This window comes from Cyprinus carpio, chromosome A16, assembly GCF_018340385.1.
Source record: "Cyprinus carpio isolate SPL01 chromosome A16, ASM1834038v1, whole genome shotgun sequence".
NCBI lineage: Eukaryota > Metazoa > Chordata > Actinopteri > Cypriniformes > Cyprinidae > Cyprinus > Cyprinus carpio.
In genome coordinates this window covers 19288540-19311150 of record NC_056587.1, presented here as the reverse complement: position 1 = coordinate 19311150, position 22611 = coordinate 19288540, and the positions used below count along the sequence as shown (strand labels likewise).

General features: G+C 38.8%; 1 protein-coding gene across 1 annotated transcript in view; it reads right to left on the bottom strand.

The window, feature by feature from the left end:
• Nucleotides 1-9574: 9574 nt before the first annotated feature.
• Nucleotides 9575-22611, bottom strand: part of LOC109104763 (myotubularin-related protein 11-like) — a 29413-nt gene continuing 16376 nt past the window's right edge. Inside the window, exons 3-17 of the mRNA XM_042773157.1 lie at nucleotides 21304-21440; nucleotides 21052-21121; nucleotides 20794-20933; nucleotides 19940-20024; nucleotides 19220-19367; nucleotides 18112-18199; nucleotides 17218-17306; nucleotides 16997-17121; nucleotides 16709-16787; nucleotides 16286-16356; nucleotides 14998-15170; nucleotides 13768-13938; nucleotides 12539-12754; nucleotides 11029-11328; nucleotides 9575-10159 (exon numbers count right to left, since the gene is read on the bottom strand). Of these exons, the coding sequence (XP_042629091.1) occupies nucleotides 9743-10159; nucleotides 11029-11328; nucleotides 12539-12754; nucleotides 13768-13938; nucleotides 14998-15170; nucleotides 16286-16356; nucleotides 16709-16787; nucleotides 16997-17121; nucleotides 17218-17306; nucleotides 18112-18199; nucleotides 19220-19367; nucleotides 19940-20024; nucleotides 20794-20933; nucleotides 21052-21121; nucleotides 21304-21440 (2309 nt within the window). The 3' untranslated portion in view covers nucleotides 9575-9742. The remainder of the gene's footprint in view (nucleotides 10160-11028; nucleotides 11329-12538; nucleotides 12755-13767; nucleotides 13939-14997; nucleotides 15171-16285; nucleotides 16357-16708; nucleotides 16788-16996; nucleotides 17122-17217; nucleotides 17307-18111; nucleotides 18200-19219; nucleotides 19368-19939; nucleotides 20025-20793; nucleotides 20934-21051; nucleotides 21122-21303; nucleotides 21441-22611) is intronic.

Here is a 22611-nt window from a genome sequence, read left to right as displayed (position 1 = left end):
TTTCACCATGGTCCAGAGGATAGCCTAAGACAGGGGCTGTGATGAGGTGGTGCTTGAGCGTGTTGAAGGCGGCTTGGTGTTCAGCGTGCCACTGAAAGTGTGCATTCTTCTTTGTCAGGTTATGTAATGGCTCGGCAATGGAGGCAAAGTCTTTCACAAACCTGCGATAATAGGAGGCGAGGCCAATGAAACGTCTGACCTCTTGGACTGATGTGGGAGTGGGCCAGGCTTGGACCTTGTTGACTTTATTGGGGTCAGTGGCCACACCGTGCTCAGACACAATATGACCTAGATAGACAACTTGGCGGCGGAATAGGCAGCATTTGGCTGGTTTCAGTTTGAGATTCGCCTGTTTAAGTCTCTGGAACACTTGGCTCAGTCGCTGCAGCATCTCGGGCACATCCTTGGCCAGCACAATGATGTCGTCCAGGTAGACGAGGCAGGTCTCCCACTGCATGCCAGCAAGGACGCGGTCCATAAGGCGTTGGAACGTCGCCGGGGCGTTACATAAGCCGAACGGCATAACGTTCCATTCGAATAGTCCATTACGTGTGCAAAAGGCGGCTGCGCGGCGGGCTCTTGGTGTTAGCTCAACTTGCCAGTAACCTGAAGCAAGATCCAAAGTGCTGAACCATTTGGCGGTGGCGAGAGTGTCCAGCGTGTCTTGGATGCGGGGAAGCGGGTACGCGTCAGTGATGGTGTGATTGTTGAGCGCCCTGTAGTCTATACAAAGGCGATAAGTCCCATCCTTTTTACGCACCATAACGATCGGTGAGGCCCAACTACTGTGGCTGCGTGTGGCGATGCCGCTCTGGAGGCCCTCACTGATCTGCTGTTCTGCGCTTCGCTGCTTTTCCCCAGCCATACGACGAGGAGGCTGCTTCACCGGAGGTCCTGGCCGGGTTATGATGTCATGCTGCACAAGACTGGTCTGGCCCAGATCACCAGGTCCCCTGGAAAAGACACTTGCATAGGCACACAACAGGTTAGATAGTTCAAGTTTTTCATTGTCATTAAAGTCAGTGGAACTCTGGGCGTAGAGCTCCTGGAGGTGCTCTGGAACTGCAGGGGGGCTGGCTGGAAAGTCTGCCGCTGTGGAGACACTGGACGAGGGCAGAGCTTCAGCGGGCTGGAGGAGGCCTGCAATGGCACCTTCTTTAATAGTCACAGCCTTGTTGCCAGGGTTAAAGAGGCGTAATGGAACGATGTTGGTGGGCTGTGCGTTGACTAGGGCTCTGGCTATGAGTACTTTGTGCTTTTCAACGAAGCCTTTTGTGGGGCTAAGCATCATGTCTCCCTGAGCGTCCCTGCAAAAATGCACGTTGCCCTTGACTAGGTACTCTTGTCCCGCTTCAACCACAACAGTTCTGGCTACTCTTACAGCGTGTGACTTTGGAACAGTTTCTGGGTGAAAGTAGGGCACTTCTTCTCCAAACAGAATTATGCGGTGTTTACCGAAATCAAGGCGGGCCTCAGCTTGGGTTAGGAAAGGGTGGCCAAGCAGCACCTCATTGCCCTCTATATCCGCTACAAGGAAGTCCACTTCAACTTGACGGTTGTTGATACTGACCGGTATTTTGGCCTCACCGAGCACTGGCACGTCTCCTGGTCCCACCCCGAGCAAAGTCTCTATGGTGGATGACTGAAGCGGTGGTCTCACGTCTTGGTGAATGGCGTTGTATTGGTGAAGGGGCAGCACGCTCTTCCGCGCTCCGCTGTCCAGGACTGCACATACCTCCAGCTCAGATATGCGCATGTGAATATTCATTTCACGATTCTGGCCTTTAATGTGGAACACAGTGGCCAGCGGGCTTTCTTTGGCAGTGCTTGCAAGAAAAGTCTTTGTATTTCTTTGAGGGGACGAGCACTGGCTCTGTTTGTGACCCCAACCATTACAGTTATAGCAGCGAATGTCACCCCTTTTAAAGTTCTTGTGCTGCTGTATTGTTTTAGAGGATGTGCGTGGGGCAAAGTGATTGGGTGATGGGCTAACTACAGAGGTAGTGGGAGTCATAGTCTCATTTTTGTCTCCTTCCCTGACAACAGCGGCCCGGGGCCTGCGTTCAGTGAGGTTGCGGGCCCCTGGCTGCATGATGCTGGTGACATAGGAAGCAGCTCTCTTGGTAGTGTCATGACGGTGGGCTATCTCGTAAGCTTTAGCTAGTGTAGCTGGACGTTTCTCTAACAGTCTTTGAACTAGCTCTGCATCACCCAGGCCGTTTGTGAAAACTTCAACAGCTATAGCGTCTTGCTCAGCCTCTGACCAATCACCATAAGCTACAGCTACTTTTCCATAAATGTCATCTCTGAACACATGAAGTGCCTCACCAGATTTACGCACTCGTTGCCTCAGCTCTACTGCTACAGCCGCTGCATGATCTGAAGAAGGGCCATAAGCAGTCTCGAGTTCCTCCAGCAGGCGGCGGTAGTCCCATTTGGATGAACGAGGGTTTCTGTGGACGATGGCGCCTGCAGCTCCGGTGAGGCAGAATTTCAGCTGAATGGCCATTGTTTTGACTGACCAGTGATTTGCCTCTGCGCAGCTCTCAAACCTGTGCAGAAACTCTCTCCACATTGTGCTCCCGTCGTAGTGGCCGGGACGTAGAGTGGGGACTCTCTCTTTGGGGTTATAGTCCTCATCACTGTCCGACAGAGGAGGCTGACGGGACGCAAAGCGGCTCTTACGTGTTGGAGATGAGGGACAGGGCTGGTGCAATGGGAAATGTCCATGTTTTACAGTCATGTCAGGATTAATAAAAGAACATGGCATGGGAAGTGTACTGGCTTCAGGTTTGGATATAGCGGGTGTGCTTTGTACAAAACTTCCAATGTGAGCATTGGCAAAGGGATTTGTGACCTCATAGTGCCCCTTAAACGGCATGTCTGGAGCGGAATATGCGAAAATGTGACTGTCTGGCCTTCCCACAGAGCCATGGCTTTGACTGTTGCCTCTGCAAAAAGGATTTGTGGGCGAAAAATGGGCGGGGCTGTCGAACGGCGCGAACAGATCTTCTCCATTAGCAAGCGTGTTAGTGCAACTTTCATCACACAGGAATGGGTTATAATGTTTGTGTTTTCTCTCCGCCTTGCGTTCATAAGCTTTCACAGTACCGTGACTGCTGTCCTCTACATTGGTTAGCGACATGAACGGGTTTGAGTAGTTGGTTTCCCGTCCGTAAACATCGGAGGGATAGCGAGCGGCCGCCATGTTTGTATTAGCTTAGCCGCGCCGCTATTACACTGGTATTACAGTTACTCGGCTTTACTTTTTATTGCTTTTTTTATTTTCAATGCTCACCAGTCTTTTAACAACGTGAATGTCCCTTCATGGTCGCCAGTGTTAACCTTTCCTGTTTCTGTTTCCTAACCGTGGTTGGGATACACAGGGGAGATCCGTCTTCTCCAGGGCCGGAAGTTCTCCTCCCGGGGTTAACTCCCTAAACTTCACGCTGCTTAGTGCGATGGTAGCATAAAAAAAACAAAGAGGCCGTCTTGCCGAAGAATTTAGGTGCTTTATTTTGCTGGCTGCACTGAGATACGCTACACACAGCTAACTACCTGCACCGGTCACCGTCTCCCTCTCACACACACTCATCCGCTGCTTCGCGGGGGAACAGACAGGAGGGGGGGGGCGCGCCTCGGACACGCGCACTCACTCACTCTCATTCACACAAACACACTGAGCTGTCCTAAACTAAACACGTTGAAGACACATCCCGCAACAATATATTTTTGATAATGTATTGTGGAGTGACACTTTCATAAACTTTTGTTATACTCATCTGATTATATAATGGTAAATATCACAAAAGTATAGTACAACAGTGATCGTCAATAATGATAGCCTACTCACAATAAAAATAATAAGGTCATATAGATCATAACACAGTCTCGGAGGTAAGAAGTGGATTATCCTTCACCTGAAATGTTTGTCTTTTCATCCTGAAATGCGAGGCAAATGTTGGATCACAATAATTAGGGACCACAGTTTCCACAAATCCCTTCACTCGATTGGGATGTTCTCTTTCATTCTGGACGGCAAGGGCAGTGACTGTAACATCGAGGGTACTTTGCAGTATTAAAGAAGTATTTATATCAATATCATCAGGCTCCGAAAATTCTTCAAAAAGAACACAGAGAATGGCCTTCTCAGCTGCCATAGTTGCAACGCTTGCGTCATCACAACAGGGTGTTCAACACGCCACCGTTTCCGTTTAAAAAACGTTTTGCAACGTTTTGTCGGGGCTGAACGCAGCCCAGATAAGACAGATGTAAACGTGGACATGTTGTAAAACGTGCCTTAAAAAAACAAACATGGTAATATAATATCAACAAGGCGAGTTAATAATTTTGCCTATTTGCATAGGCTATTGTTATGCAGTTCATGATCATATTAAATAAAACAATTATCATGTGTAAAGACGACAGAATGTCTCATTTAAAATTTTATTATAATAGGAATGGACACTATGATCTCATAAATATCAAATACTATTTCATTTAACAGCCTAGATGGGCAACATAAATATATGCGATAGTTTTCAGTAACAGTTGTTAAACGGCTTGCCATAAATACACATAGGTCGAGTTATGCTTTAAACTTTGTGTTTTGACAAACTTTCTGAAGACAGGATCCTGTAGAGACGCTCGCGCACCGCTCGCTTCGCGCTTGATGAGCAGATTTCCCCTTCCTTTCCCTCGCTCAGATTCTATCAGCATCTCACTGGCGCTGACCATCGAGAGCAATCCCCTCCTATCGATTTATCGACCTGCTTCCCACCTCGAGAACGATAAACCGCCGATCCTGTTGTGAACTGCGTTTTAATGACCTATTTACTGGCCGCGCATGGCGCACTGAGTGTCTGGTCGCGTGCGTAAACATGTTTAAAAACTATGAGTCTGCTGCACAGATGTCACATCGCTCCAGTCGTCTATCATGACCGAACTGAACATGTGCTGGAAGATTATCGCGACATTAAGCTTGGACTGTTTTAAAGGTTCTCCGTCCTCTTCGCACAGGTACGTCATGTTTCAATAACTGTGTCAGTGTTGCGCAATGAAGATGTTTGCATGCATATGCAGTATTCGCGTTTGCGGACTGAACAATAATGGCAGACTATAAATGGGTTGCTATGGCAATACCTGCTCCGAACATCATCTTTACAGGGATTGTGCTATATTACTGTAGGATGCATGTACATTGCATGATGTGTGATGCATACAAATCTAATGCATGGACATATCTGGTATAGCCTACAGCACAAAACAGAACAAACAGACTAGATGGATTGCTGCACTTCTTATTTTTTGCTTGATCAGGCTGTAAAACTAGATTCAACTACAGTAGCTGTTATTGCAGGGTGACTTTAACAATGAAATGATGTAGTATTTGGTAAAGGTAAGATTAATCCCAGGGTCACAACACTACCTTCCTTTGGGAGAATATCATATTTATCCTTAATGGAGGGTTGGCTCACAGATTCTACTTAGTCTCAGATGTGTCTCCTGAAAGAAAATAGCATATATTTTACTGAGACATACACACAGTATGAGTATAGCGTTTTATGTGAACATCATAGTTCAGATAACAATAATCTGGTCTTGAAAGTATATTGGAGTTCTTGTGATTTTAAATCTAAAGATTTAGGAATGTTTCTTGATTTAAAGTTCGAAATGAATGTATTTACGTTATTATTAATTTATTTAAGATTTAAATTTAAATTTAATTGTCATTTTCTCATTGTGGTCTGTGATTATATATTGAAAACACTGACTTAATAAAAAAGGAAAAAATCCAATCAATCATCATTAGATTTGACTTGAATATTTAAAAATTAAAGATTAAAGAACGTTTCTTAATTTACAATTTTAAATAAATATTTATTCCAGATTTAAATCACACTTTTTAATTTAAAAAAAAAAAAAAATCCATCAACGTAGCAAGATTTGAATTGAAAACTTACAAATTAAAATGAAAGAATAAAGAATGTTTGTTAAGATTTAAAAAAAAAAAATATTTGTTTTGTTGAAATTAATTTAAAATAAGAAATTGAATGTCATATTTCAGTGCTGTCTGTTAGAAATACTTGATTTTATATTGAAACCCTCTGACACCCTCCCAACTTGTGCATTTTCCTGGCATTTACCATTTTACTAGCAATACAGAGAAACAATTCAAATGCTAGAGATCTCATCTGTGGTTTTTCTGTCCTATGGTCCTGCAGATCATCCACAAAGTTGGGCTCGAGTCAGGCCGCTAGCATGGAGAGCAGTTCTCTTACCGGCAGTCTGTCTCTGAACTCTGATGTTCCTCACTGCCAGTGCTGCATCTCCTACGAGGCCCGTCTGAAGCGTCTCTCCTGCGGCCACCTCTACTGCGACCCCTGCTCCGATCAGATCGTCAACCTGGCTTTTGAGGACATAGAAGGTCTGGCTGAGTATCCCTGCCCAATGTGCAAAACCCTCCGTCACCTGGGAGGCTTCGCTCCAGCCCACAGCTGCCAGGGCATGACCCACTGTTCGCCTTTCGGAAGTCAGAAGCAGCAGCTAGTTGAAGAGAAAGGAGGCCTGTGGGAATGATTGTGCCATTTAAAGAAATAAATATGCTGAAAATGTCAGGCCATCCAAGATGAGTAGATGAGTATTTCTTCATGACAACAAATTTTGAGAAAATTAGCATTACATCACTTGCTCGCCAATGGATCCTTTGCAGTAAATGGGTGCCGTCAGAATGAAAGTCATAAGTAATCCACACGACTCCAGTCCATCCATTAAAGTCTTGGGAAGCGAAAAGCTGGACTGGAGTCATGTGGATTACTTATGTTTTTATCAGCTGTTTGGACTCTCATTCTGACGGCACCCATTCACTGCAGAGGATCCATTGGTGAGCAAGTGATGTAATGCTGAATTTCTCTAAATTTGTTGGGATGAAGAAGCAAACTCATCTACAACTTCAATGGCCTGAGGGTAAGTTTTTAGGCTGAACTACTCTTTTAATGCTGTGGTTCTCAACTGAATTCATTTCAGGACACAGATTTTTCATCTTTCCTTATAAAGTTTAAAAGCATACTACTCTAACTACAGATTTACAAGAATAGATCTGTCCCTCATGTTCAGGTTGTGCCAGTTGAGTTCCACTGTGATAGTGTGACTGGGCTTCATATCATGGTTCAATATTCAGAATCTATTACCTGTAAAATGAGAATACAATGTTAAGTGAGACTTGCATCGTAAGTGAATCATTTAATAGGTTTCAAATACTCTCCAGCGCCATAATCGAGCAAAAGTAAATTGATGCTAAGAGCATTTTACTCCGTTACTGGTGGAAGTGATTTAAACAAACTACTGGCTTCATAGATAGTAGATTCAGTTTGTATTTCATTGTATTTTGTTTTTAATGCCAGATGATATACAGTAGTAAAGCTTTCCTGAGTGTGTATTTATTTTTGTAATGAGTGCTGTTAATGTAAACGTTTATTTATTGTGTAATTTACAATTCATGAACTTTAAATGGTGTAATGCTTCTTTGTACTAATGCGCTCATGTTGTAAATATCTATTTTGATAAGACTCGAGTATGTCAGAACTATTGGGCTCATTTGTCATATATTTTTAATAAGCCAGAATAACCAGTGTTAAGAAAACCATCAAACAATTGTATTTAGCAACTATAAGATGTATTTATTTATCGAAAATGTGCCAATAAAGGTTGTTATAAAAGAATAAGGAATGAAAAACATGAGAACAGGTAGTAATTCGTCCCTGTGATGCAAGGATGAAAAGTACAAAACAACTGAAATCAGTTTTAAGGCACAAGCATTGGGTCATTTCATGAAATGCAAGCAATTCTTGTGCCATCAAATAAACGTTTGCTCAAATTCAGTCTTGTGAAATATGTTGATGCAAGATATTTCAAGTCCATTTGTCCCGCTGAAACTATACACTGATGTGAGAGTGAGACAACAGAATAAAAACTCAACACTGTACCGTATGTTAATGTTTCCAGCACCTTTTTTCCCCTTAGGGGAAATAAAAGTAGGACACAACCCTCTGGAGCTGCTCTCTCAATTTTGGAACATCACTGTTGTCAGACATTTGTGGCGTAACACTTTTTTGAGGAAAAACGCCTCACAAGGACAGATCTGAAGCCGTCTGTCTTGTAAGAGCATAAAAGTTTCCATCACACCTAAAAGGAATAGTTCACATTTTTTCCTTGGAACATTAAAATTATTTTTTTTTAAGAGAGAAAAAACAACAACATTGGGTTGAGTAAATAATGACAGTTTTCATTTTTGGGTCAGCTATTAACAGAACGAGCAGTTCTGAACCGTTGTAACAATCTTACAAAAGAAATCCTGCAAATAATCCACAGGAAATGAAAACACATGTTGAAGGAAGTCCTGGAACTCCACAGTGATTGAAAACGGAGAGAGTAATGTGCAGAAGATAATATGTCATATAAAAATGAGAATATAAAATGTCCTTCAGAGTGAGTGCTACTTTTTTATCCTTCCTTATACACAAATTGAGTTCACTCTAACCGCAAAATGATGTTAAAAACACATCCCTGTACATTCATGATGAAGTAACACTTTAGTATCTACTGAATCGGCAGAGGCAGAAGCATATAAATAATTGTATTATCACTGATATTTCTCTTCTATTTTTGTATTAAGACTTAATAAAATACAAAAATGCATAACAGACTTGACAGTATTGTGCCGTTGCTTGTAAATATTGAGAGGCAAGACATCATTTTGTATTAGACTATTTGGATTTAACACAGAGGCAGAAGATTATTTTGTGTCCCTCTTGTGGTCGTTCAGGGAACTGCAAAACCTCCTTTATATTATTAGCGTGATAGCAGCCATTTGCCCGCCTTTTTGGTTGAGGAAACACAAAATGCTATTTTACTAGCCTACCGTACCATGAACTACTGTTACATTAATAAAATACTTAAAGCTAAAACTGTTTCTTGACCAACACAGAAGGTTTGGCATGAGCCTCAGACACATAACATTTCATATGCAGACGTTTACTAGTACTCTCTGCTTCACTACAGCTTTTCTTTTCTTTCTTTTTTCTTTTTAATCTATTTAAATGAAAAGTAAATTCTGTTGTCATTTAGTCACCCTCATGTCATGCCAAAGACATTTTTCTTTCTTTCTTCAATGGAAGATGAGGTGAGAAAATATATCACTTTTTTTTACATATGAATATAGTGCAAATAACAGTTTTCAAGCTTCAAAATGAATCATTTAGATTGATTCTGTGAACCAAATCAACTGATTCATTGAAAAGATTCATCTCAAAAGATTAATTAACAAATCGCATACTGCAACTTTTAAAAGAAGATCTAGGGCAAGATGTCTAGATTTTCAGTGAATAATGAACAAAATTATGACTTTGGAAGAAGTAATATACATTTGGAACAACATGAGGATGAAGAAATAACACAAGATTCTTTATGTTTAGTGAACTAGACCATCTAGTTAAATTATCTTACAAAAACACAACAGAGGAAGAATTTCACGTCGTAACTTGACGCTTTTTTGCTAGCCTGTATTTAAAAAAAAAAATTGCTACACTTTACATAACTGCTTATACAAAAAAACCCATGTCAATCTGTGCTTTTTCAAATGCACATAGATTTCATGTTTCTAGTGGAGTTTCTGGTTTGTACCATATTGCATTGTTTCAGTAACACAAACACCAGACGGAGCCGTTTCTTTCCTTCCTACAGATCAGTGTGAGTTTCCGTGGCGTTTAGGAAGTTTGGCACTGGGAGAGGGAATGTAGCGCTGCCCTGACTGCGGCTCTTGCTGGTGGCCGAACAGAAACGTGTGCTTGCCGTTATTCCTCTGCACAGGCCGGGGTGGATCGGATGCTGTCCGCTGGGCTTTGGGAATGACGGAGGAGTGGGCCGCACCTTGGCTGGACGGCTGTTGTTGCGATGTTCTAGAGGAAGAGGAAAAGAGGAAGGTCCCATTGTTGGCGTTCTGGTTGAGGTTGGGCTCCAGTCGGCGTGGCTCCTGTTGTTTAGTCTGGTTTTCGGGGCGTCTGTGAGAAGCCTGAGCCAGTTTCTCTCGGAGCTGCTGCACTTCCCAGGCCAGCTGATCTAATGGATGCTGACTGCAGGAAGACGTGGGGTGTGAGAAAGCCTGCAGGAAGTGGAGACAGAGAGACGTATGTTGAAAAATAAAATCGTTGATTACAAGCCATCAATAACATGAGGATATTAAATATCATGTTTTAAATAATCAAATATTCATCCATCCATTAATACTTTTATCCCTTTACCCAATTATCTGTTTAGCCATCTATTCATCCATACATACATCCTTCCATCATTTTAGCCATCTATCCATAAATCAAGCTGTTTAGCTATCCATTTGTCTTGTCCATCCAACCAACCATCCATTTAGCCATTTGTCTATCTATCTATCCATCCATCCATCCATCCATCTATCCATCCATCCATCCATCTGTTTTATCATCCTTTTTAACTGTCTATCCATACATCCAGCTGTTTAGCCATCCATCTGTCTATCCATCCATCTGTGTATCTTTTTAACAGTCTATCCTTCCTTCCTTCCTTCCTTCCATCCATCCATCCATCCTTTCATCCATCCTTCTATCCATCCATCCATCCATCTAAATATCTATCTATCTATCTATCTATCTATCTATCTATCTATCTATCTATCTATCTATCTATCTATCTATCTATCTATCTATCTATCTATCTATCTATCTATCTATCTATCTATCTATCTATCTATCTATCTTATCTAGAGCCACAGTGCGTATCACAGTACATAAAACTTCAACTCTTTGCACTAATTTCCCAGGAAAGTGATGATTTTCTTTTTCTTTTTTTTTTTCTTTTTTAACTTGGGATATAAACACAGCTTTGCTTATTGTTTTCACTGTATTTTGATTATTCACATACATTCAATTTGCAACCCAGTTGAAAAAAAAAAAAAACATACTTGGCCACATCCAAAAACCAAACACCATCACAGTGTACCTGAGCGTGTAGTGCGCTCCGTAAATAGCAGCCCCTCCATACTCTGACACAGGGTCCTAAGAGCAGGGGCAGCAGGGGCTCGTATGGGTCGTGGAGGGTTGAGGGGTTCTCTGAGGGTTCCGAGAGCGAACAGGCTCTGATGAGACGTTCGAGTCCAGACAGACTCTCAGATGAAGGAGCCCTGCGGTGGCTCTTCCAGTAAGAGCCGGAGTTTCCGCTCCTCCAGGGGAGCAGGTTGGAGGGATGGGAGAATGTACTACGGGACAACAGGAACACAGAGCCTGGCAGTCCGTCATTATGCTGAGAGAGAGAGTAAACAGCATTAACACACTCTTTATCAGGCTAATGAAGCAGTACAGTCAGTTGACAGCCCAATTAGAAAAATTATCTAATTTTGGCACAGGTTTATTAGTTGGCCTCGTTTTTTAAAGAACCTCCCTTCTGTTTTCCAGCCATCTAGGGCAGTCCAGAAAACATAAATCAATGATCATTAACTTGACACAAGCAATGCCTGTTAGCTGAAAATTAATTTCTCTGCCCTGTACTATCAGTTCCCTACTCAATACTGTTCCTCTTGATAAGTGAAGGAGGAAATGAATAGTCATATCTGCTGCTCTTACAGTGCAGTTATTACAGGGACGACCCCTCTGGAGAAACCCAAGATTAAAAGAGGAATTCTAACTAAATATGAAAAGTCTGTCATTGTTTGCTCACCTTCATGTAATTCTGACCCTGTTTTATTGTCTATTATTGACTTAGATGGTGACATACACTACCATTCAAAAGTTTGGGGTCAGTAAGATATATTTATGTTTTTGAAAGATGTCTCTTTTGGTCACCGAGGCTGCATTTATTTAATAGAAAATACAGTAAAAACGGTAATACTGCATGATATTATTTCAATTTAAAATAACTGTTTTCTATTTAAATATATTATGATGCAAAGCTGAATGTTCAGCATCATTACTCCAGTCTTCAGTGTCACATGATTCTTAAGAAATCATGCTGATTTGCTGCTCAAGAAATATTTATTATTATCAGTGTTGAAAACAGCTGTGCTGCTCAATATTTTTGCTGCTCAACGCATTGTTTTCAGGATTCTTTTGATGAATAGAAAGTTCAAAAGAACAGCATTAATAGTAATATTGACTAATGTTTTTGTGCATTTTGAAGCTTGGTGACATAAACATTCACTTTTTATGAAGAAAGGTCACCTTTATGTCTTTCACAGAAAAAAAGAAAAAAAAAAACAGGATAAGAATGGCATGAGGGTGAAAAAATAAAAAATTAAATTTTTTCATATTTGAGTGAACTATCCCTTTAACTGCCTCAATCAAGGGCACACTGATGATGGTTCTTAGATTGCCTCTAGCAGGATTCAAACCTACAAACTTTTGTTAAACAGCCCAGAACTTTAATCACCGTGCAACACCCCTATTCCTATACAGAATGAATGCATCCTTGCTGAAATGTAACTGTTAGCGTAGTCCTCACAGCAGGTAAATCTTACCCAGCCGCGGTCCAGGTTGGTGTTGAGGTTTCCGTTGAGGACGGGTGGAGGGCAGGCGGGCTGTGACACGGGTTGGGTGAAGCGGGATCGTCTCAGACTGCTGTACTGCAGGGCCCAGTCCCACACCGGGGGGAAAGGTGGATCTACCGGCTCCTCTGGGGCGCCCACGGGCAATTCCCTCAGACCGTTCACTGGGGTGTAGCTCTGGGGAAGATGCTGCAAGGAAACAAAACGGCAAAGATTTCAGATCTGTTGTTTTGGCTGGTAAAGGAATACATGAATCAGCAAAACTTCCAGACGAAAAAAAAAAAAAAAAAAAATCCTATCCATTTGAGCATTTATATATATATATATATATATATATATATATATTATATATTATATATATATATTATATATATATATATATATATATATATATATATATATATAAATGCTCAAATGGATAGTTAACTCAAAAATGAAAAGTTTCTCTTCAAAAGACTTGAATTAAACCACTTGATTCATATGGATTTGTTTAATAAGCCTTTATGGCTTGGATCTTGGTTATCAGTGTGTTGGTTATCAGGACTTTTAATGGAGGGACAGAAACCTTTCAGGTTTCATTACAAAATTTTATTTTTTTTTTGTTTTCAAGCACTAACCAGAAATTTCATTTTGGGTGACTTATCCCTTTAATAATCAATAAAAAAGAAAATAGTTACCAATACTATTAATCAGTTTCTCATAGCTAGGTTTACATCTTTTGCATCACACATTTTCTTTCTTCTCAAATTATAACTCTATTAAATAGACAATTATTCTAAGAAAATAAATATTGCATACCCATTTAGTCTTCAGTGTCACATGATCCTTCACAGATCATTCTAATGTGCTGCTTAATATTTTTGTGGAAACAGTTTTTTTTATTTAGTTTTTTTTATTTATTTGTTGGATTGTTTGGAGATTTGAAAATTAAAGAGTTTATTTTTTATTTTTTTTGTTTTTGGTTTTTGTGTTTATTTTGGTCAATATAATGCATTATTACTGAATAAAAGTACTTTTTTTAGTCTTACTGGTAGTTTATGTATTTAAGTAGCTGTAAAAAAGGCATTATGCATTATTGTAAAATTAACCCCTTAAGGCTAATAATAAAGGAAAATATATTTGCTGTATTAAATAGCTGTCATGTAGTTTGCAACGTTTTGTTTGTGATTTGACACATTTTGTGAAACTCTCTGTGCGAGTACCTGTGAACGGCGACATCTCTCCCTCTGACTGTTGGCCAGGAAGCTGCTGAAGAGTGGAAGGTGCACACTGTCATGCAGAGCCAGCAGGTAGTCTTCAGTAAACTGGAAGCGTGCGGGATACTGCGCCCACAGCTGCCACACACAGTCAAGATACAGCAGGAACACAGGGGCCTGCCGGAGAGCAAGGTACATCATACAACTCATTTAGACCAGGACTCTTACTGTGAATTCAAACTGAAATTTAAGCTGAAATGAGAACAAGTCCAGCTAAAATCGACTAAAACAGCCGATTTAGGCAACATTTTTAGGCTCACAACCTAGCTTTGTGCAAAATCACATGCGTACTTTGAGGATAAGGCTGTACCAGAATACATTGCGACAAGATTCTTCATTAGAGAAGGCAGGCAGAGTTGAGGGAAATCAATTACATTTTTTTTTTCATTGCATAAAAGTATCAATAGAAAATAAATAATATACTTCCACCCATATTGGTGTTCTGTGTATTTTTTTTTTTTTTTTAGTACACTATCATTACATCAGTTTGTTTTTTTTTAACCTATAGATATTCATTCATTGTTATGACATTTCATAAGGTTTTGGATGTTGAAGGGTAGGTAGATGACAGTGACACTATGACACTAGTGTTTGCTGAAAGAATAGATCTTCTGGCGGTGTCCAAAACCTTGCTCTCTTCCACCCTACATAAGCAGCTGTCTTTTAATCTTTTAAGACAGCATCCTGAAAATAGGACTGAAATGTAATCTCATAAGTGAGTTTTAATTTGGAAACACACTACAATATCATTCAAAAGCTTTGGGTCAGTAAGATTAAATTTTTATTAACAAAATGAATACTTTTATTCAGCAAGGATGCATTAAATTGATCAAAATTGACAGTAAAGACATTTTTAGTGTTACAAAAGCATATCAGCATATTAGGATGATTTCTGAAGGATCATGTGACACTAAAGACAGGAGTAATGATACTGAAAATGCAGCTTTGCATCTCAGGAATAAATTACATTTTAAAATAGATTCAAATATTTATAAACAACTATTTTTATTTGTAATAATATTTCACAATACTGTATCTTTAATCAAATAAATGCAGCCTTGGTGAGCAAAAAATTATTTTTTTTTTTTTTTAGATAATCAGAGAATATTGACCCCAAACATGTCATATGTAAGTGGGTTTCAGAACAGAACAGTTTTCTGCTTCTCTTTCTTTTACCTCCTCTTTATCACTTTCTCTGTGGTAGTTGATCCGGCTGAGGAATTTGTGTCCGGCCGTGATCCACTCTTTCTGAACCAGGCTCTGAAATCCAGCCACAGTCCTGCAGTGAGGGTCACACATCACCTGCACCAGACTGCAGACCACACAGTTCATGTCTCGATCCTCTGGCTCTGAGGAAACACAGTGCATCATCTGAGAATTTACAATTTCAGCTTTAAACTTAAAATGCCTGTAAACAGTGGATCAGGGGATTTCATCGCCCTCTCGTGGTGCTTTCTCAGCGTCTCTGCTCAGAGCACATGTGGCGAACAGGTTTTACAGTGATATATGGGTGCGTCAGCCTCATCTGAGAAACTCATTCCTGAAGTTATTCACTGGTTGACAAGACATACAGGAAGATTGATGTATATGGCTGTGGGTTATGTGGAGGACAACAAACGTTTTAGAGGACTGTAAAATGAAATGAGAATTTAAAGAATTGAAGAGCGCTGCCAGATGTCACTGTTTGTTGGTTAATGGGTTAGGAAAAATAATAAATCACAACTGTGTGGTATGTTTAAACTTCTGCTAAAAGTGTGTCATTAAAAAAGAGCTGAAATCCTATTGTTACAAACCACAGTTGTATGTAGCTTGACATATTATTTCTAAAGATTTTTAGAAATGCACTTGGGGTTCAGATCAGATTTCAAGTAGTATCAAGAACGGCTTCTAAAAATAAACTGCAGTTATTAAACTGAGTGCATTATGAACAAAGCTGAAATTTAAATAACAGGTTTATGACAATATACAGTAAAGATAAGAAAAAATAAAACATTTATACTACTGTTCAAAAGTTTGGGGTTGATAAGATTATTTTATGTTTTTAAAAAAAGTCTCTTCCAAGGCTGCATTTATCAAAAATAAAGTAAAATCAGTAATAATGTGAAATAGTATTTTTTTTTCTATTTTTTAATATATTTTAAAATGTAAAGCTGCATATAAAGTTTAAAAGAACAAAATTAATATAAAGTTGAAATCTTTTGTAACATTGAAATTTCTTTACTGTCACTTTTGATCAATTTATTGCTGAATAAAATCATTTCTTTTAAAAAAATCTTACTGACCCAGTATTGTACATGCAAAGGGCAAAGGTTATATAAATATCTGATTTTCTCACTGTATTCGCCACAGATTGGATCTCGTTGTATGGGTTTAAACATTAATGACACACATAAATCATCATATGCTAACAGGGTGCAAAGTTCAGAGTTGGGATAGATGGCCGTTAACGATCAGTGTGACTAACCTTGGAGAACAACTGTCATGTGACCTCCTCTGAGTAAACAAGCCACCTCTGCGGCTTTTCTCAGATAGCACCTGTGGAGACACAAGCACATCAAACACAGCAGGGTAAAGCACACACACACACACACACACACACACACAGCGGGATACACTGATAAATTCAACTTCAAATACACAACGCTAAAAATAAAACTTCAATATTAGAGACTGAAATGTGAGATGCAGTGTGCTCTTTTGTATACTACACATTTAGCAAATGAAGTGCTGGTCATCTAGGTAAGATTTGCATGCTTTTAACAGTATACATACTATATATTGGCCAGGAAGCAAACATATTCACAAGAGAGAAACATTTCTATATGATGCATCCAGATATTGTTGTAAAGTTTAAAAGATCACTATTTATATTCATGCACAAATATACCTGGTATAGTCGAGCCAGCGAGTGCTTTCAAGAGTGGAGAGCCACTTGTCATCAGGTACCGATACAGATGATGAAATATCTGTAGGGCGGAGAGACAAAAATAATATGAACTATTCCTTTAATATGCCCTGCTAAAAAGAGCTTTTTTGGATGCTAATGTGCTGCTGCACACATCAAAGCTCGCCTGGCCAGCATCTTCAAGTAGACTTGTTGGAACAGCAACAACCTGTCTGGAAATTCAAGCTGGCTTTTGCATCAGGTCATCAAAAACCAACTAAAATGACCCACCGCCCAGACAAAGTGTCCGGAGTCTCGTGTGAGCCAGCTGGATGTCTGCAGGTGATGGCATTTCCTCTCCCAGATCCACAATCACACACAGCTGCTGTCCGCCGAAGAGCACCGACTCCAGGTTCCTGCAGATCAAACACGACAAGAGCTCTGTTTCCTAATGAATGCTCGACTGCTGCTGATGAACGTCTAAGTTATCTAGAGAAAATATAATAGCAAACCTGATGTCGTCCTTCTCATGGTAGATGTTATTTTGGAAGCTGGCCATTCGTAGTAAGTCACTGCCATGCGGATGTCGCCAGCACCAGCGCTGAGTGGAGTTAAATTATATCATATAAATCATAAAATATGCTTCAGTATAAAAAGCTGTGCTGTGTATGAACTACTTTCATGGTGATTTTATGTCTCTTTTGGAGCTCAACAGACTCCATAAATATTCTTTAAACACTCTCCTTTTGTGTGGCAAAACAGCTTGGACTTTGAAAACAACTTTTGAGGAGAACAGGATGACAATTTTCATTTTTTGATGAACTATTCCTTTAAGGCCATAAACAGCAGTCCCCAACACTTGACTTTCACAATGTGATGTATTTTTAAAGTGATAGTTCACCCAAAAATGAAAATTCTGTCATTTTACTCAACTTCAAGTCATTCCTAACCTGTATGACTTAAACGTAAACATAAAAGAAGATTTGAAGAATGCTGGGAACCAAACTACATTTCTATGGAGAAAAGAAAATAGAGAGACATTTCTCAAAATATCCTCTTTTATGTTCCACAGTAGAAAGGAAGTCTTTCGACACAAGAAAATGATGAAAATTTTCAGTTTTGGGTGAACCATCCCTTGATGAAACAGAATATTCTGTGGGAAACAATGTTGTGTAGGAATTGGTTTTATCCTTAATCATTTGATTTGCAAGGAATGGCCTTTGGTTTTGGTTAGTAGTCTTGGTTAGAAAGTATTTATATTTCGATTATGGTAATGGACTATGAAAACAAAACGTAGGAACATTCCATTATGGAACATTTATCGAAGTAGTAAATAATGTCACTTTTATTTTCACGCTGTGTTTAAAAGGCTTGGTCTTTGGTAGGGGATGTCAGAATGAACTCACTGGGATGCGACCCTCGTTAAAGTGGGCAAATGTTTTCTTGAGCTCTGTGTCCAGGAGCCTCTGAGGAACCACACTGAATCTGGGCAGACTACAAGAACACAGGAGGAAAAAAACGTGTGAGGAGTTTCCACATGGAACATGATGTGCCTATGATTGGACACGCTTGTGCAAACATGATATTATGTGGTGAGCTCACTGTACTTATAGGCACAAATAGAAATAGCCTTAAATTTCTACACTACCATTCAAAAGTTCAGGTTTGGTAAGATTTTTTATGTTTCTGAAAGAAGTTGCTCACCAAGCTATTGAATTTATTTGATCAAAAATATAATATTACAATTTAAAGTAAGTGTTTTCTATTTGAGCATGTTTTAAAATTGAATTTATTCCTGATATGCAAAGCTGAATAAGCATTCAGCATCATTACTCCAGTCTTCAGTCCCACATGGTCTATTACAATTTAAAGCTTCAGAATCATAAAAAAAAACAAAAAAAAAAAAATTATCTGATAAAAAAAAAAAAAAAAAAAAAAAAAAAAATTTTTTTTTTCATTAAGAAATCATTCAAATATGCTGATTTTTTTTGCTCAAGAAACATTTCTTATTATAAGTGTTGAAAAGAGTTGTGCTTTTTTTTATTTTTTTTTTTAATGTGTTGTGAGTTGTTTTGAACAGGTTTTATTTCAAATAGAAATCTTTTATAACATTAAAAATGTCTTTAATGTCACTTTTGATCAATTCAATGCATCCTTGCTGAATGAAAGTATTAATTTCTTTTTTTTTTTAAAGTGTTTGGATGAGAATTCAGTAAGTAAAATATGATTATTTTGCCTTAATTTATTTTATTTTTTTTAAATGTCTTCACAGCTCAAATCACAGCTCACAATTACCTTCATTTTATTTGTTTATTTGCATGCTGCCAAAATGGCATGAATAGTATGGTAGTATGCGGTTTTTAACAAATGATTATTCATTAGTGTTAATGTGTGGGAAAAGGATTTAGTAAAATGTTATGGAACAATGAACATCAGTTGTGTCTAAAAAGTGGATAAACGTGTTCTAATGTCAAAGCTAAACTGAGCTCAGGAGGTCTGAAAGAGGATATCTACCTGGTGGACATCTCAAAGCGGTCATTGACAGAGCTGACTCTCCAGCCGCTGGCACCCGTCCTCTCCAGCTCCTGCTCCCATCCCATCGAACACTCGAACCAGTTCATGTTAGGGTCATGCCACCTGTTGCTTAGGAACTGCTTCATTTCTATAGAAGGTGTAGAGAAGCATTGAACGTTTGGATTAGTTACAAGATCTGGTTTTTGTGCAAAACCTCCCGAGAGCTGCAAACTCAGTTTGCTTGCTGCAGAGCAACTGAACTGGTGCAATGAACATGCATTGAGTACAAACAAACCTTGACAAGGTTGGAAAAGGGCTAGAAGGTGACCTGTTTCAGATTACTTTCCATTATTCATCTGGTTGACGGTCATTTTCCCTACCTACAACTATACTAGATATCTAAAACACATTCCCTCACGTGCTGGTGCTTCAAAATCAACTCAATAACTGAAAAAATAACCAAAATGTACAACAAATCCCGACATGTTTATGCATATCTACTTGAAATGTATATTCTTCCCAGAAGCACACATATATTGTACTGAAGATATAAAACATCTGCTGGCAACCCTCAAGGAATGATTTGGAGTCATGATGCAGATGAGCAAAAATGGTATCTTCAAGAAAGAAAAACAAACGTCTGGACGATGAATGTGTGCTGTCAGGATTTCCTCTCCTTGCTGTCATAATGGCTTTTTGTATTGATTATCAATAACTTACCAATACTACCCAAAGCAGCATTTTGGAAGGAGAGGATGGTTCCAGGTTTCAGCGGTTGGTAGGTTTTTGCTATGGTATACGTGATCTGAAAGCAAGTTAAGTAGAGTGGCAGTCATTAGAATGATGATCAACAAAAGCTTGATACATACTCCACAATAATGTTAAAGTAAAAGACTTAAAGTTCATAGTTATCAGATTTGGAAGGTTGTTAGGGTTGGCTTGTGGTTTTGGTTAAGAGAAAATTCATCTTTTGATGGCCATTAAAAATGAGAATAGAATAGAATAAAATAGTAGTAGATATTTTGCCTGTAAACAATTCTGTCTGTCTTTGAAAAGCATGATACACATCTTGCATAAGAACACCACTACAATTCAAAAGTTTGGGGTCAGTAAGATTTTTTTTAAAAGGAATTAATACTTTCATACAGCAAGGATGCATTAAATTGAAAAGTGGCAGTAAAGACATTTATAATGTTACAAAAGATTTCTATTTCAAATAAATGCTGTTCTTTTAAACTTTCCATTCATTAAAGAATCCTGAAAAATAACGTATCACATTTCCCCAAAAAATATTAATCAGCACAGCTGTTTTGATAATAACAAATGTTTCTTGAGCAGCAAATCAGAATTTTTTCTGAAGGACCATGTGACACACTAAAGACTGGAGTAATGATGCTGAAAATACAGCTTTAACATCACAGGAATAAATAACATTTTTACATATATTAAGAGAAAACAGTTATTGTAAATAATTGTAATAATATTTCACTGTTTTTAACTGTATATTGATCAAATAAATGCAGCCTTGATGAGCATGAGAGACTTCCCTTATGTTTTCTTATATTAAGACAAACCTCCACAGCTTGAGTATCAGGCGTGAGTCTGTCGAACAGAAAGCAGAGGACACGCAGGTCTCGGCAGTACAACACCAGTTCCTCTGGGGTGAATTTTAGGGAGCAGGTAGGGGTCACTAGTTTGGTCCGAGACGGTCCCACTACAACACATTTATTAGCAGTCATTTAAAGCATATGGATAAAATGTGTCCTGGACATGTTATTGACAGGTTTCATGAAAATATGTATCCATTTATCAGTCTGTAGAGATTGCCTCACCTGCCACGACTTTGTCAATAGAGGCTAGAGCTACATCATGATCTCCGAGCAGCACAGGATCCGCATTATCCTGAATAAGGAGAAAAAGAAGCCATCGAGATAAATACATCTGCAGAAGACTGCCAGAGACTTTAGAAACTTCAGTGGACCAAAAAAAAAAAAAAAAAAAAACAGCGAGGCTCAACTTTACGGAGAAAAAAACTCTGCTGGAATTCTCATCCCGGAAACATCTCAGCAATCGGTGCCACTCACATCAGGTTTCTGGCTGTCCTGAGGCACGAAGGCCACTCTGAAATGAGTGCAGAACAGAGTCCCAGACAACCAGCCTCCTCCTTCTTTAGCGGTCAGCTTCTTCCTCACCAGCATGGCTCGCTGTAGCACACACTCTCCTGCAAAAACAAATCGCACATGAAAACTACTTGCCTTTTGTGACTTTTAGTCCATGTTACCCTGGAGTTCATATATGGTATTATGCTAGAAGTGTACAATGGCAATAGGAAAATGTGTGATCTGTGGAAGGAATTACACAAACATCTGGCTTTTAATTCAAAGGGAAACTTTAAAGTCTCTGAAGGCAATCATGGTCATATATATAAAGGATATGTGGCATTTTAAAAATAGTTTGAGGGAATTATGATTCTGTTGACATAAAACTCACACAATCATAAAAAAGTGAAGGCAAAGTACAGAAGTTTAATGCGGTGAGTCCCTTAAACCCACCAGAGTCAGGCATGAACACGCTGCTCTCACCCACGTGAAATGAGCTGTGGTCTATTGTGGTCACTTTTCAAAGGCGAGCTTCTTAATTTTATGACTCTCAAGGGTGAGTTGGATCTCAAAACTCACTCCTGAGACATCATGGGAAGCAGATGTCAGAGAGAGCAGGACGGAAGCAGTGAGATCGGACCGTCACGGTGATATAAGAAAAACAGAGCGCTTAGGATTCACTGGAAACTTTCATGAATGGTGAAATATATTCAAAGCTTCTAATTGTTTCAGTTGTTCTTTTAAGAATAGTTTTCACTAATCAATATAAAGTTGAAATAAAATAAAATAAAATAAAAATAAATATTAAATAAAACACTTTAACAATGTAAATAAGAATAAAATATCACTTTAAATTTGGCAAATTACTGAAATAAATCGGTTTAATATTTATATATATAAATGTTATATATATATATAGTTAAATACTATGTAATATTTAAATGATAAATTAATATCTATATATAAAGCTATATATAAACAAAAAAATAAAAAAATGGCTAAAACCTACTGTAAAATTAAAAAGAAACTTAAAATATAAAAATTAAAGCTAATTCAATAAATATACCATTAAATATATTTTTTAAGCAAAAAAAAAAAAAATTTGATTTTTATTTTATCTCGTGTTACAACATTGCAAGCCGCTTAGTAAAACATGCACAAAATTATGATTTTACCTGGACTAAGATTCAATGAAAATAATAAAAATTTGTTGTGTGATAGATGGCTGATATATCTGACAGCTTATCCTAATACTTTCATGATGCCTGTAAATTGTATTAATACATTTATAGT